Raw genomic sequence first — 16,914 nt, 5'->3', positions numbered from 1 at the left:
ACACACATCTCAAAAGTGTATATTGTAGTTCAACTTTACTGGGGAGAAAACAAACATATACATTTATTGCATGGTGCAGATTGGTACATATGTCTTCTAAAGCACAGTGCCTTATTTCAGTGCTCCCACAGTATGTAAAAAAAAAGTAAGATTTTCTATACAAGAATTAGAAACCTACAATGTTTCAGCCTACAACACCAGATGCTGCCATAAATGGGAATTAACATCTGGCAGAGAAAGCATATTTGAATTAAATAACTTAAGATTCTGTTGTGTGGCTTTGCATAGGAAATGTATACAACAATCTTTGAAAAGAATGATTTTCCCAGACCCAACATATTTAGATAGTGTATTTTCTATTAGCACTGCCTTAAAAAATCCAGATTCATTGTAATTATGAAAATTTATTTAAAATCTCAATTTATGAAAACATTCCAGATACATAAAAGACAGTGTGCAGACCCTTATTTTTATTCTGGCCTATACAGACCCACAAAAAAGCCCAGTGTCTCTTTCTGTTGGTTTCAGATGAGATTTAATTCTGAGAAATATTGTTGTACTAGTCTGATACTACTGATGTAAACTCAACATATCGAACACAAAAAGGCACAATTCATCTAAGTATTTTCAACATTCACAGAACAGAACTTTCTCTTTTAAAAGTAGTTTTATAAATATTTTACGAAAAATAAATACATCAAAGAGCCAGGTAATTTAAAATAGTCATCTCTGTATAAATTTTATTTCTGCTTTTACTTTCATGCTCTTTGTAATTAAATGGACACCAGTTAAACTTTGCTAGGCACATGGTGATAGATTTCTTCTGTACAACACCACACTGCAAAGTTTGTTCAGCAGGTCTGTACGGAACAATCAAAAAGGGATGTGTAAAAACTGTACCTTTTATATCACTTTAGTGTAAAACTATATGCATGCCAGTAGCAACTACACAGTAGCTCAACTAGCCTAATGTTAAACTACAGTCTATATAATATGAAACTCATAATTTAAACACAATATGGGAAAATAAATTTTAACTTGAAACTATCAGTCTAAGTTATGATCATTAAACATACCATTGGACTCAAACTATTAATTTGCTGACTATCTCTACCCAAAAGATTATTTAGTGCAGGTGTAAATCAGCTAGGCATAAAATGAATGACCGTTTCTTATGTACAGCACAATGTGATGATACCTGCATGTTAAACACTAACAAAAATTAAAATGCTGCAAATATTTCAAACTAAATTGCATGTCCAAGATGCATAAATACTCATGTCAAACATGTAAGCAAAAGACCTTTCTACAATTTTTAAAAATAAACACAACTATTGCACTGAATAAAGATAAGAAAAGGCCACTTAATAAAATTAAATATACATGTTCAATATTGATAGTGTCTATATTTTCAAATGCATTACAGCACGAGCAGGACATAAATTCAATACAGTGCATGCAACACTATGTATTAAGATTTTGAGATTTTTAGAACTTTAGTTTAAATAGGTTTCCCCACAATTTACTAAATATGGCCATTTTGTGTTTTAAAAGATATGGGGGTACTATGTTGACGTTTATTTGAGAATAACAACAGTGGGTTATGTGCTTCAAGTTTGAGACGTTGAATCCTTTTTCTAATCTCTAATGGGATTCATGTTTGGTCAAGACCATTCCTCACTGCACGTAATCCCAGTTAAACTGTTCCAGAATTTAAAGTAAAAAGGAATGTCCAGTAACTAAATTAAAAAATTGGATTACAAAGGTGATTGAATGTTGAAAATTAAGTTGCCTTAAAAAATCATTTTTTTAGTGCTGCCGTTGCACCCCTTCACTGGTTGTACAAATTTTAAACAAAGACTCATGCGTATTACTAAATATGAATACGAAAGTAACAGCTGTTCTACTGTGGCTTATCCAATATCATTGCAGGTGAGCCCCTCATGATAATACTGATGCTGGAACCCAAATGGATAATACACCCATTCCTCATTAAATAATCATACAGCTCGGAAATAGGCAACAGGCCCTTCAGCACAACTTGCCCATACCGACCAAGTTGTCCCACCTGCCCACATTAGCCCCATATCTCTCTAAACATTTTCAATCCATAGTTCAAACAGTTTAAAACAAAACTGAAAAAGAAAAATGTCTTGACAATGCTGTCGTTTTCTCCTTATTCCTTCTGCCTAATTGTTGGGCTGGGCTATTTCTGCATTACATATCCTGCCCAACTGCAGATTCAATACAAGTGCCAGCTAATTCAAGTATGTGGAATGAGTCAGTAGCATTTAAAAGATCAGTCTAAAATATTGGCAATACCTGCATGGAACAGATAAGTGATCTTTTAAAACGATAAAGGCCTAATAATCTTACATATTATCACACAATAAGTTGTACTCCAGGAAGGAAAAAAATGGGGTAAATCGCAAAATTCTGGGGGGAAAAAAATGTAACAACTTCACATACTCATTAAGTGACAAGCCATCTGTCACTAAGTTGCAAGCAATCCTTGCATGTACATATTGCAGAATTTATGAAGATACATGACTTCTTGCAAGTTCTGTCTATCTGAACCTCTATGTACACTGCTTAGTGTGGTTCACCCTGACCAGTGAATACTTTGAAGAACTGTGTAATTACAATCTAATACTGCTGAACACTGGGTTTTTAGCAATTAACTGAAATGAAAGTTGCATCTGTTGAGGCACAGAATTTGCTGCATTTACTTTGCAGTCTGTTTTTATTCAGAATACTAGATAAAGTCTGGTCTGACCTATCACAAGGCCAAATGATTTAAAAAAAAGTTATTTAAAACTTTTTTTAAATCATGCTTTAAAAAAATAAATCAATAATGAACTGTGGTACACTAACCGTTCAACCACTGGGATCCTAAATTAATTATTTTTGAAATGTTTTTGTAAAGTGTTTAAGGTTTTTAACCTTTAAACCTGACATGTTAATGATCTACTTGCTCCTCAATAATCTTTGCAAAAGGCCTACCTGGTCAACTATACATGGGGCAGATTCATTAGCTGCAAAACAGTTGCATTTGACTTAAACTCAAGTGTTTTACTGACAAACATTCCACGACAGGAAATGTCCCTGGGTACCGATACTTGGCCTGAAGAAACATTGTATCACAAGGCATATCGATAAAATATTGTTGCGACTAGTATTGGTTACTTCTACGGCCGCACCCCTACCCCACAACCCCAGATCAGGAGGCCAGGATGCTTCTTTGAATAATATCTGTCCCATACCTCCTGTTCACTATTTGAGTTCAGCCGCTGTGGTTTGCAATTGTCTGTTGACTCTGTTTCCGAATCACTCATCTCAATGTCTGGACTGTAGCCATCGTTATCACTGTCTGGCAGCAGTCTCACCTTGGTTCTCTCCTTGGGCGAGGTTCGCTGGTATTGGGTGGATTCAGAGATCTGCCTGAAAGCCTCCGGTCTCTCCTCCTGCTGCTTCCTTTCTCCCTTTTTGGGGATTTTGAACCCACCCCAGTTTTTCACTGGACTCGTAGGTGTTGTAGGCACTTTGACTCCTTGTCGTCCAGGAGGAACAGCAGACTGATTGCACACTACCTTGCTCAAGGTACCATTAAATTTGGTGTGCATGTGACTGCCGTCCGCAGATAACCTCCGAATACTAACAGAGGGAACTTTACAAACAGTAGCACATAAACCTCGCTTGTTTTCAGACTGTCGTAAGGTCAAATCTGCAGACATGTAAGATTTGTTACGTTTTGAACAAGCTCTCTCTCTCGATTCAGCTTTACCTCCTGTACTATGTCTACTGACATCAGTTTTCTTCCTGTGGTCAGTGGTAGTCAGGCCATCATTCCTCTCACAGCCATTACCTCGGGCCTCTCCACGAATCATGTCATATGGCAGAAACAGGCTCGGGCTGGAATAATCCTCCCTGACCCTGGGAAGGTTGGGTGTGTTTTTGCATTCACTGGATCGATTTGATTGTTTCAATAAACTCTGTTTAGCAGATTCAGTGTGGCTTTGCATTCTGCCACTCAACTGACAACTCCTTTCACACCAGACTTTATCAGGATGTTGGCTCGTCTCCAGTTCTCTGTTCAACTTCCATTGTAAACCACCCGTTTTGGAAACCGGATGAGATTGTGCCAGCCAACCAAGGAATAAAGCATCTGATGATGGGAATGCTGAAGGCACACCTACAAACAAAGCACACACATTATTCAGATGGTGTCATATTTCTTGTAGGCTTACTCTCATTTTGCATTACATTAAGCCCAAACTTTAACTTCTAACATTCAATTAAAGCATTCATTCTTCATTCTTTTGCAAAGGTAGTGGTAAATGCATTGGCAACAGACGGCAGTGAAAAATGATTCCAAGAAAACAAACACAAATAGCTATTTTTTCTGACATTAAATATCCGATACCAGCTTCTATAATTGAATATTGTCTGTATCAAATGGTAGCAGTAAGATTAGTTTCTAGTATTATCCAATTTTCGACCTCGGGGGTATCACAAAATGCTGGAGTAACTTAGCAGGTCAGGCAGCATCTACGAGAGAGGGAATGGGTGACGTTTTGTGTCGAGACCATTCTTCAATCTGAAGAAGGGTCTCAACCCGAAACGTCACCCATTCCCTCTCTCCTAGATGCTGCCTGACATGCTGAGTTAATCCAGCATTTTGTGATACCTTTGATTTGTACCAGCATCTGCAGTTATTTTCCTACACAATTTTCAACCTTGGTAAGTTCTATTTAAATAACTTCAGAAAAGTTGTAAAATGGGGAAAAAATCCACAGAAATGAAAAGCATGAATTGTGAAATGTCATAGAATTTCTGGGGTTTTCCCATAGAGTAATAAGTCCAGGGAGTGGTATCATCAGCTGATTTTGCTCAGATTGATGAAATGTGGAATTTTCACTAGGTGACAGCAAGGGAGTGTTTAAGGAGAAGACAGATAATAAGCACAGGGCATTATGGTGGAGAAGCTTGAGGAGAAAAGAATGAAGTATGTGGCTTTTGAGTGAGATGAGGCAAGACTGTGAGAGTATTAACATTCACAAAGACAAGGCCGGACAAACATCCTTTTTTGTGGGAAAATTCCATGTCCTGAGAATGCAATAACAACTCAAAAAATACATCCTCAACTACAACTCAAATGAAGTGGTGATGGTGTCAAGATCATGATTTAGTTATAGCAATCGCTCTCTCTCAATCACAAGCATGAATACAAAATCAAACCCATCCTTGTCCCCCACCCTTAAAATCACTCTGAAGGTTCCCGACCCGAAACGTCACCTATCCATGTTCTCCTGGGACGCTGCCTGATCTGCTAGGTTATTCCAGCACTTTGTGTCTTTTCTTTGTAAGTCAGCATCTGCAGTTCCTTGTTTCTACAAGCAGAGTGATGCCTGCTTTCAATCTCTTGCACACTCATTCAATAACAATGTGTTGTCAATAAAGCTGTAATCACAATACTCTCAGTAAATCCACACACTACATAAAGCCTAACAAAAACATCTCTGCAAGCAACAACATTTGGTGGAAATAGGCTGTGACGGAGCAGAAACATAACAGAAACAAGTTAGGAGACCAACACTGAAGTTTGTCGTTTAATCACTGGTGGTTTCTCCATACTATTTAAAATGCTGATTTCATAAGCATTGCCCCAAAGAATGGCTTCCAATAAAGCACAAGCTCCAATTCTGTAATACTCTACTTATACGAAAATGGGAGGAAACATAAGCTCCCAGAGGCTTATATCCGTTCAATTTATTGAGCAAGCAATCTCATACAACATTGAATTCTGAAGGAGGAAAAGCAATTCATTCAGGTGCAGCTTACGGCTGGTTTGCTGCAGTACTTAAGACTGGAGAGAAGCCAACATCAGTATCATGACCACAGCATCTCTTCTCGCAAAGGCCAGGGCTAATAGAAGGAAATACCAAAAGTAACTCAGTAAACCGATTTACATAACTCATCTCCACCAACTTCAATGGCACCGTCAATACCAATCTATGTTCAAGGATTTTTCATGTATTTCAAGGAAAGCCAATGCTCTGTAATGTTTAATATCCTCAGATTATAGAAATTACAGTAATGCTGACATTATTTTTTTCTATAATTAGCTTTCCATTTTTTCCAAAATATGTTTCTTAGTCCAGTTATCGTCGACTAATCCTTTAATTACACAATGTAAGAAACTATTCAAAACACTGACTCCACTCACCACGCCCCTCCCCCTTCCCCCCCCCCCACCTCCGCCCCCCATTCTACTCAACCCACCGACATGCTGCTTTTTGACGGGTCACCACAAACATCAACTTTTGAATTTGTTTTTTTTAAGGACCGTGATTTAATCTGATAGAACAATCTACCTCAGAAATACAGAATCTGTAAAAAAAGAAACACAAAGTGCTGGAGTAACTCAGCCCGCATCTCTGAAGAACATGGACAGGTGACCTTTCGGGTCAGGACCCTTCTTCAGACTATATTGAATCTATGGTGAAAGGGTAAAGTGCAGATGTCACCAATACATTCCTCATTCTTTCACACTCCTGCTCATCATTAAGTTTCCTGTTGGTCATCCCAACTTCAATCATGGCACGATAAACAAACAGTCCTTATCCATGTGCCCTTTCATGTGCTGAACCAAAGACATCATTGATTCATTTACCAAAGCAGATGGAAAAAATGATCTTACTCTTAACATGTGCAAAACAAAGACCCTCTACTAATCTCCATTGTACAATAAAAAACCTTTGACAATAAAGGTCCACAGCAAGACCATGGAAAATGGGGACCACTTCCCATATCTTGAGAACTACCTTAAGGAAAAGGCAAGCAACAAATGTAAAATTCATCATCATCTTCAGAAGCAATGCCTGAAGTTCAAGACTACAAGTTGGGCACAAAGCTCACAATCTATCAGGCAGCAGTGATACCGATTCTCCTATCTACCTCTGAGATAGCAACGCTACAAAGCACTAGAGATTCCAGCAACATAAATGAACCATCGTCCTCGCCTGGGCAAACAGTGAAACCCTTATTTCACTGGGCATACCACATCAATTACATGCCTGTTAACACTGGGTGACCGTAGATAGACCGTTAATTTTACACTTACCTTTAATTCTCATCTACGGTGTGCGAATTACATGAAATTTTCAGAAATTAGAATCTGACTGAAGTCAAATGACTAAGAATTCCTACTGCAGTGTTCCAGAGGCAGAAAGTTATCTTTAAGAGTAAATAGAAATGGACAGAAGGCAGGCGCCGACATTGAATAAGTTGGGAAATAATTCAGTGATCTTTATGTTCTTAACGTTGACAGTGTAAGAGAATTAAAAAATCGAAAGTGTTGGAGATGTACGTACTTCTGTTTGCCTGAGAGAACCTGCTTATCACCACAAACAGCAACAGCGCCCGGCTAGTACATCGTAACCATGACCTCATGCACGAGACGTGGTTTAGTCGTGCAGACGGCCAGCCCCACTGACAACTCCGTAAACTCTAGATCAGCCTTCACCCCGCAAGTGAATCAATGCTTTCAAACTAAATTAAAAATAAAACCTAATTTATTGTTTTATTTAAAATAAGTCAATACATGGAAATTAACCCCTCAACCAAACCTGTATATGAAAAATGTAAAAGCCAATATCAATCTTACTTACACAGGTAGCTATAGAAATGTCTAGGATTTTTAGCACTCTTAAAACCCCATGTGGACGAAGGAAAAGACAAACAATGGCACCTCAGGCACACGGAGGGTAAACAGATGAGTAATTGGGAATCACCGACACAGAGGTAGTCGTTAATTAAAGTAACTGGAAGTATTAAATGGAGCGGAAGTCCATGACACCAAAACAAAGATCAGGATCTGAACACCTGGTGCTCATGAAACACATTATTGTATTAGGAGGGAAGGAGATGGAAACCTGCAGCATTAACTATTGTTATCACTCACAGCTGTATCGATGCAATATAGATTCAGTGTTATGTGACAGTATGAAAGGGGAGTGAAAACCAAGCCTGAGAGAGCACTGAGTGTACAAGGCTACAAGCATTGATGCAAATCTCAAAACACTTCACAACTTTACAAATTGCCAGTGGCATCTTGAGCAGTGTATGTACCCACCAAGCCGCTCCTTACTTCCATTTGGAACTTGGTCCACCCTTGCTTGGTCCATGGGATATTCTGACCATGAATGCTCAGAATTTCAAAAGAGAGTCTTTCAAATCCAAATACTATCCACACAAATTCTTGAGGCTTTCTGGGCTTCACATCATTTGGGAGCGGCAGTCTGGGAAATGGGTGGCTTGGCTGAACCTCCACTTTCTTGGACTGTCGAGGATTTGAGTATAGGCACAAGGAGATCCTACTGCAGTTGTACATGGCCCTGCTTTAGGACTGAGATGAGGAAAAAAAATTCACCCAGTGAGTTGTGAATCTGTGGAATTCTCTGCCACAGATGGCAGTGGAGGCCAATTCACTGGATGTTTTCAAGAGTTAGATATAGCTCTTAGGGCCAAGGGAATCATGGGATATGGGGAGAAAGCAGGAACCGGGCACTGATTTTGGATGATCAGCCATAATCATATTGAATGGCGGCGCTGGCTCGAAGGGCCGAATGGCCTACTCCTGCACCTATTTTCAATGTTTCTATGAATGGGTTGGCTCGAAGGGCCGAATGGCCTACTCCTGCACTTATTTTCTATGTTTCTATGAATGGGTTGGCTAAGGGGCCGAATGGCCTACTCCTGCACCTATTGTCTATGTCTTACCAGAAATGCGCTCTTCTTCGAGAAGTTTCATTTGATGGTGGAATATTTGCTCTTGGACTCGACAAATTGATCTCTTAATCTTCTCCCTTCGGCTCACCATGTAAGTAAGGTTTCGAACCTATTGGAGAAACATCAGAAGCTGTAATCCCAGTCACTCAGAACTAGTTAACATCAACACAAGAAAGCATTCCTCATCTTAAATAATGATCAGAACGCCATGAATCGCCAGTTAATGACAAATGCTGCTTGTCTGAAAACTTACCCACATTGCCTTCTTTTTAAAAAAACTATAACTTAATATTAGTCCACCTAAAATACAAACAGAAACTGCTGGAACAGCAGGCCAGTCAGTGCCTGCAAGAGAAAGGCACATGAATTCTTGTCTAATTCTGGTAATTCTTGGCCTGTTCAGAACTTTTCCTGATATTTAACCATGGATTAAGGAACACCTATGTGTTTTATGAGTTTTATGAAATCCATCTGTGACTCACCAAGATGACTATATATTCCCCCACCACGAGAGGTTGACCTCATTTCAACAAGCATCACAGCTCAAGATGTCTGAAGGCAGCCTTACCACCACACCATAAACTAAAATAGGGGCAGGAAACACATTTCTTTCCGTAAAAGCATTAAGATTTCAGATGTCAAACAAAAGGGAGCAAGAGAGGCACTAGGACAAAAGTGAAAGATACTTTCCTTGAAACATTTTATGCTTATTTACAACAATTAAACCTTGCAGTCTTAAAGACTTGACAGAAGAATGGTGAGTGTGTTATTTACATACAGGACAACATTTGGTGTAACACTCTTTACATTTGGTGTAACAGACCTTTACTGGACTTACCATCAGCAATACCACTGGAGACATGCTGGCATCTGTTATTATTTAATATGGTATAGGTCTCCCCCGGTTAGCGAACCTTCATTTGACAGCTTTTCGCTACATCAAAAGACACTTGGACAGGTACATTGATAGCAAAGGTTTAGAAGGATATATGGGCCAAACATGGGCAATGCAACCAGCTTGTGACACCTTGGTCGGCAGTCATGCAGTATGACTATGATAAGGAACACATTTGGAGGCCACCTTTTAACGCAAGTCACTGAAAATAAGTAACATTTCATTGGGAAGGAGTCTTTGAAATTAACACTATATTTCAAAATATACGCTCCTTCATCTAGCTAGAGGGTGAATGAATTATCAATCTCACCTTGTGAAAACAAATGTGTTTGCTTCTGATATACTGCATCTTTACTGGAAAGGAGATTGACCAGCTTCTGACATTTTAATTTAATTATCCACAGCAACTGGTGTGCTGCGTGAAACCTAAGAGTTTACTTTATGTCCCGCTATACAAACTTTATTATTGTACAAAGGGTTCGCCAGGAATCTATAACCCTTCCTTCACCAAGGGAGACCTGCATCCAAACATGGTTTTAAAAATAAAAGTATTTAATGGATATTGTTACCATGGCTAAATACTCAGTTAGAAGCCATTGAATGTCCTGAGTAAAATCTGCTCTGTTGAGAATAGTGCTGGGCAAGTGCTCCCAACTCCCTCACCCCAAGCACGCAAGGCATTTCCACAACACCAATTAAAAATTGCTTCTACGCAGGAGTGTGAGATGTACATGCACAGAAAGGAGCTATTAATCGGCACAACAGTAACTGTTAGCAACTGGAGAGGTAAAGCAGTGCACATCTAAGAGGATGTAGTAGCTATTACTGTGCAATACTGGGAACAGTTCAGAAGACAGTGTCAGAGAGGATAGGAATAAAAGTAGAAAATAAGGTCAATCACACAGTATGTACAATATAAAAGAATGTACCCAATTTTATTGGATTTCATTACAGTACATGTCATAATACTGTACATTCAATACTGCACAGAAGTAAATGGCAACAATTTGAAAGAAAAGTAAAGCCATAAAGGGAAAAGCAAAGACACACCTGATTGCAGGTACAGATTAGAAAGAATACAGGGTAATGCTGGAACAGCAAATATCTACAGCTTATTCCCTACTGCAAACTGTTACAATGGACTTTATCCCTCAAACCCAGAACTGGCACAGTCCTCATTGCAAACTCAACAAGATTTTGTCACAAAATATTTTGGATACACCGCTACTTAGCATACTTCATCGTGGAATGGAGGATGTCCACAATCTGATTGTCTGGCGCTATCAATTCTAACGCTGCATTTAAAGGCAAGTGGAAAAATAATCACCTCCATACAATCAATTCTGCAGAAGAAAATGGCTCCTTTCAACATGCTAAAAACAATTGATTTATGAAAATATTCACCAAATTGGATCACAGAACAAAAACAACATCAATTCAAATTAATAGCACCAGCACAGATGTAAATTAATTGCATTTCAATTCCTGATGCCACATGAATCTCTTCAAGCTGCCTAAATGGATCACTTCTGAAATTCTGTGTTTAACAGATTGACTTTGCTACAATTGAAATAAGCATTAAGAGAACAGCACAGAAATTATGTTAATACAATACCACAGAAATAATTATGATTTTAATTCTAGAATCTCCATGTATATAGATATAGCTGACCATATTTTTGGGCACTTTCTCAGTTATGCCCTCTCAATTAGTCTAGTGGATGAATAGCTAATACTGTCAATTCACTAAGGAACCATTCAAAAGTGATCAGGATTATGGGTAGTTAACAATCGGAATGATCAAGAGAGGGACAGTTAAACATCGTGTAAAATGCACGTCAACATCTCAAAGATGATGACTAACCAAGGCAGAATAATCAATAACTAGGTTTCTGTTCCATACAGAGAATATTAGAATGAGTCTCAAAATCTGCATGGTTGCACATGACAAGCAAACAATTCAGGCCCTCACCCCAAATCCAATCATGCATTCTCACCACTACACTTCTCATTTTCTGCAAGCTTTATACCTAAACTATGAATATTTAAAATGTTAAATGGAATTTGATTTTTTTTAAACCATTAATGACAGAAAATTGATATTAGATAGCAAGGTCAGAGTTGTAATCTAATCTAAATCTAATTGCATGAACTCGGGGATTAGATTGCTAATCTAATTCCTTGTAACTCATCCTTCATTGGTCATTATTCTATATTTGTGCCACAGGGTAAAAATAGCACAGTGCTATCTGCATTACAGCTATTTCTAGATATGTGGAAATATACGCCAAAACTGTCTGTTAGATCAGCAACTCTACTAGTACCATGTAAAAATAAAGAAAAATCACCAACTGATATGTTTTGAGAACACTTTGGAACATGACAACGGAACACAGTGCTGACCATTGGAATAGATCCCAAAAGACTGGACCACAAAAATAAGCAGTTTTACGAGATTGTTCGTGCCATTTAAGCAATCATTTTGCCTCTTGCTCATTTGTATTTCATTTATTGCACAACTCCAGAAAAAAAAAATGCACAAAGTTCAAACAAATAATTTTAAAGTGCAATACAGCTTTGTGCCAAATGTAAAGCAGCTTGTGTGAAAGTGTCTGATCCCTCCTGCAATGTGGTTGGAAGGAAGTGATTGTTGTGCCACATTTATCACAGAATCCCCATAAGCTTTAAAACCACAAAAGCAGGTGGCTCTGTGCAAACTGGATGTAATCTCCCAAGATCCTAATGCACGAAACAACTCCACGCTCCATACAAGATGTTTTTTTAGACCAATTAAGTAGAAGAACCGACTGGAGGGCAGGCCATCCTAGACTGGGTATTGTGTAATGAGGAAGGATTAGTTAGCGATCTAGTTATGCAGAGCCCCTTGGGCAACAGTGACCATAATATGGTGGAATTCTGCATTAGGATGGAGAGTGTCACATTTAAATTGGAGACGAGGGTCCTGAACTTAAAGAAAGGAGACTTTGAAGGTATGAGAAGGGAATTGGCTAGGACAGGCAAATTATACTAAAGGTTTGGAGGAGATACAATGACAAAGATTTAAAGACCGCATGGATGAATTCCAAAAATTGTTCATTCCTGTCTGGCGAACAAATAAAACTGGGAAGGCGGCTCAACCGTGGCTGACGAGGGAAATCAAGGATAGTGTTAAATCCAAGGAAGAGACATACAAGTTGGCCAGGGGAAGCAGCAAACCGGAGGACTGGGAGAAATTTAGAACTCAACAGAGGACAAAGGGGTTAATTAAAAAGGGGAAAAAAGAGCACGAAAGAAAGCTTGTGGGGAATATAAAAACTGACTGTAAAACCTTCTATAGAAAAGTAAAAAGGAAAAGATTAGTGAAGCCAAATGTATGTCCCTTACAGTCAGAGATAGGTGAATTTATAATGAAAAAAACAAAATGGCAGAACAGTTAAACGAGTACTTTGGTTCTATCTTCACTAAGGAAGACACAAACAATCTCCCAGAAATACAAGGCGGACCGAAGATCCAGTATGAGGGAGGAACTGAAGGGAATCCACATTAGTCAGGAAATGGTGATAGCAGTGACAGGATCGGTCAAAGTCAGCATGGATTTATGAAGGGGAAATCATGCTTGACCAATTTTCTGGAATTTTTTGAGGATGTAACAAGTAGCATGGATAAGGGAGAGCCAGTGGATGTGGTGTATCTGGACTCTCAAAAAGCCTTTGACAAGGTTCCACACTAGAGATTAGTGTGCAAAATTAGAGCACATGGTATTGGGGGTAGTGTATTGACATGGATAGAGAACTGTGTAAGAAAGAACTGCAGATGATGATTTAAACCAAAGATAGACACAAAAAGCTGGAGTAACTCAGCGGCACAGGCCGCGTCTCTGGAGAGAAGGAATGGGTGATGCTTCGGGTCAAGGCCTTTCTTCAGGCTCTAGGTCTCAACCCAAAACGTCACCCATTCCTTCTCTCCAGAGATGCTGCCTGTCCCGCTGAGTTACTCCAGCTTTTTGTGTCTATCTTTCGATGAGTGGGCAGATGCATGGTAGATGTAGTACAATGTGGATAAATGGGAGGTTATCCACTTTGGTGGCAAAAACAGGAAGGCAGATTATTATCTGAATGGTGTCAGATTAGGAAAAAGGGAGGTGCAACGAGACCTGGGTGTGCTTGTACATCAGTCACTGAAAGTAAGCATGCTGGTACAGCTGGCAATGAAGAAAGCTAATGGCATGTTGGCCTTCATTGCAAGAGGATTTGAGTTTAGGAGCAAGGAGATCCTACTGCAGTTGTAGGTGAGACTGCACCTGGAGTATTGTGTGCAATTTTGGTCTCCTAATTTGAGGAAGGACATTATTGCTATTGAGGGAGTTCAGCGTAGGTTCACCAGGTTAATTCCCAGGATGGCGGGACTGATATATGATGAAAGAATGGGTCGACTGGGCTTGTATTCACTGGAATTTAGAAGGATGAGGGGATCTTATAGAAACATACAGTTTCAGCAGCCAATCTGCTAGCATTAACAGATTATTAATAAATTACAACAATTAAGCACCAACGAAAAAAGGTGGACAAACACAATAAATTGGTAACAGGCAGAAAACTAAAACAAAGGGCCAACCCAACGTGAATTAAAAGGCGTAACACGCTTTTGGCTGATCACATGCACCATGAGTTTCCATGCTGCATGACTCTATGCTGGGTACACAGCAGATTACCCGAGACTAGAATATATTTCACAAGCTGCACGCCACGATCAAGCTGCACATGAATGTCATACAAACCCTGAGATTGAGATATAAAGAAATTTAACACAAATAAACAAATAGAAAAATAGTGAAAATAAATATTATTTACTGGATATAAAGTAATTGGAGGACTTAGTTCATAACAGCAGAGCTTAATCCAGGGCGGCACATTTATTTAACTGTTGAAATAGACAAGTGTAATCCTGTGGACATAAATCTTCAAACCATTATTGCAGTTTTGCTAACAGTCATAACTGTCACAAGCCCAAATTATTTTCTATTAGTCAAAGGCTAACAATTTCTTCACTTTTCAAAATCGTGTGTGTGTGTGTGTGTGTGTGAGATAATATATATATATATATATATATATATATATACACACATATATAATATACAATGTATATAATATATAACATACATAATGCATAATTTATATATAAAATATATCAAATAAAATGTATTATGCAACACAATGTCAAATTAATCCATCATCTTCACCGCCAGACTCGCTCTCAACCTTCAAATGGAAATTAGGAATCATGGAGGGACAATCCAGAGAGGAAAAGGAAAGATGCCAACTCTATGACATCCCCCCACCCACCCACCCTCCCACCCCCAAAGCAATATTCAAGCATTAAGATTGCTAAAATTTATCAGGAATTTGTTGATGTGGGGGAGAGGGGATGTCAGGGGCTGCACTGATGCACCATTTTATTACATCCTCAGATGCCAACGAATGAATTGCTGCTTGAGGTGCGGTCACAACTAATGGAAAGGTAAATGGGGAAGCTAACCTGAATATGAAGCCCCACACGAGGGACAAAATGGCAAGTCACATGAAGGAGAAATAATGGCAGAATTCTTAAGAATTTCTTGATATGAATGCTACAGAGAAACAAGGAGAACTAACAACTGTAATATTTGCTGCATTAAAGAAAGTCACAATTTCCATTATGAAGGCTTTGTTCATCATGAATAAAACGTGCTCCCATCCCGCCTGCAGTATTATGGAGCTTCGTTATAGTTGTTCTGGTCAACTGTCTCACAAGCATTATCAGCAAAGAAACAATAAAGTATTGGTGTGCCTGTGATTGAATGCCGAGGAATTGTTCCAAAGGCAGTTTCATCTTCCAATTCCTTACCTAATGACAACGATTCATTTATTGCCCTAGCCAGTGAGTGTTATAGGAAACCAGACCTATTTCTCCATCATCACCATACCCAGGCAACAGGGTAACAACCTGGAGAGACTCATGAATGCTTTTGCCTTCCTTAACCCGCCATTGCTCCATTAAGGAGGAACATATTCCATTTGGATTAAGAACAAAGCTGAGAATATGTGGCCTCAATAGTTACGAGACAAGTGCCTGGGTTTTGCAGATCCTGCTGTGCAAAAAAAGCAGGGCACATGGATACTTTATGGTCTTCCAGTGATTATGAGTGGAATGTCAAGATCTTTGGAGCCTTTGCTCAATTCCTGAAATGATAAGCAGGGAAGGTATGGGGAGGGGAGACACAAAAATCTGGAGTAACTCAGTGGGTCAGACAGCATCTCTGGACAAATGGAATAGGTGACGTTTTGGGTCGAGACCCTTCTTCAGTCTGGCATGGGATGGGACTCGGAGGGGATGTGGGGGAGAGGGAATGTCAGGAGCAGCTGCACTTATCTTTGTAGGATGCTTTGCGTAACTTCTCTGGGAAAATATCTACAATACTTGCATACCTTTCTCGTGTCTTCACAAAACTAACTTGCATGCATGCGAGGATTTGCCTACAAAGTTTGAAACTGAATTTTGTAAACAAAACTTCTGATAAAAAATTAGATCTGACCTGCAGAGCACTTCAAGCGTTTTCTGTTTCAAGTTAAGTATACAAGGAAGTGAAAGATTGTGTTTGACTTCAGGCTTAAATATTCATTTGTGCCCTCAAGTTTCACAATCTTATAGCAGTTAAACAGTGCATTTTGCTATTCCAGTTACCTAATTTTATTTAACTCCTTTTGGTACACTCATAGAAGAAGAGAAATGTGATATTGGAAGCAATGTGCAAGTCAAATTTAATCAAATTGTTCCTTTAGTTGATACGTTAATAGCCAAAGTCTCCAATGATAAAGGCAGGAGAACAAAAAGCCAAAAAGAAGATTTTTCATCAACACATCTTTCATGTAAACAAACATCTTGAAGGAGGACAAGTTGCAAAATGAAACTGGATCTTCTGAAATAACATAGTGCACCATTTTTCTCGTGAATGTACCGTTTGTCTGATCCTCATGCCTTCCTGATTGTCCGACCAACCAATCTTTCCTAAATAATTTTGTTCAAATACTGAAGAGTATAATATATTTTCTAGTTTACAAAATATCAGCCTGATTTTAAGCTGAGGATTTATAGAATTCAGTGTAAGAAAATAACTGCAGATACTGGTACAAATCAAAGGTATTTATTTCACAAAATGCTGGAGTAACTCAGCAGGTCAGGCAGCATCTCAG

At 38.8% G+C, this 16,914-nt stretch overlaps 1 protein-coding gene across 1 annotated transcript in view; it reads right to left on the bottom strand.

The window, feature by feature from the left end:
- Positions 1–100: 100 nt before the first annotated feature.
- LOC144596323 (protein Jade-1-like) overlaps positions 101–16,914 on the bottom strand; it is a 124,031-nt gene continuing 107,217 nt past the window's right edge. Inside the window, 3 exon segments of the mRNA XM_078404573.1 lie at positions 101–3,274; positions 3,276–4,192; positions 8,782–8,899. Of these exon segments, the coding sequence (XP_078260699.1) occupies positions 3,221–3,274; positions 3,276–4,192; positions 8,782–8,899 (1,089 nt within the window). The 3' untranslated portion in view covers positions 101–3,220.

The sequence above is a fragment of the Rhinoraja longicauda genome, chromosome 1 (assembly GCF_053455715.1).
Source record: "Rhinoraja longicauda isolate Sanriku21f chromosome 1, sRhiLon1.1, whole genome shotgun sequence".
In the NCBI taxonomy this organism is placed as follows: domain Eukaryota; kingdom Metazoa; phylum Chordata; class Chondrichthyes; order Rajiformes; family Arhynchobatidae; genus Rhinoraja; species Rhinoraja longicauda.
Note: the sequence above shows the minus strand (reverse complement) of the source record. Positions and strands in the feature narration are given on the sequence as shown.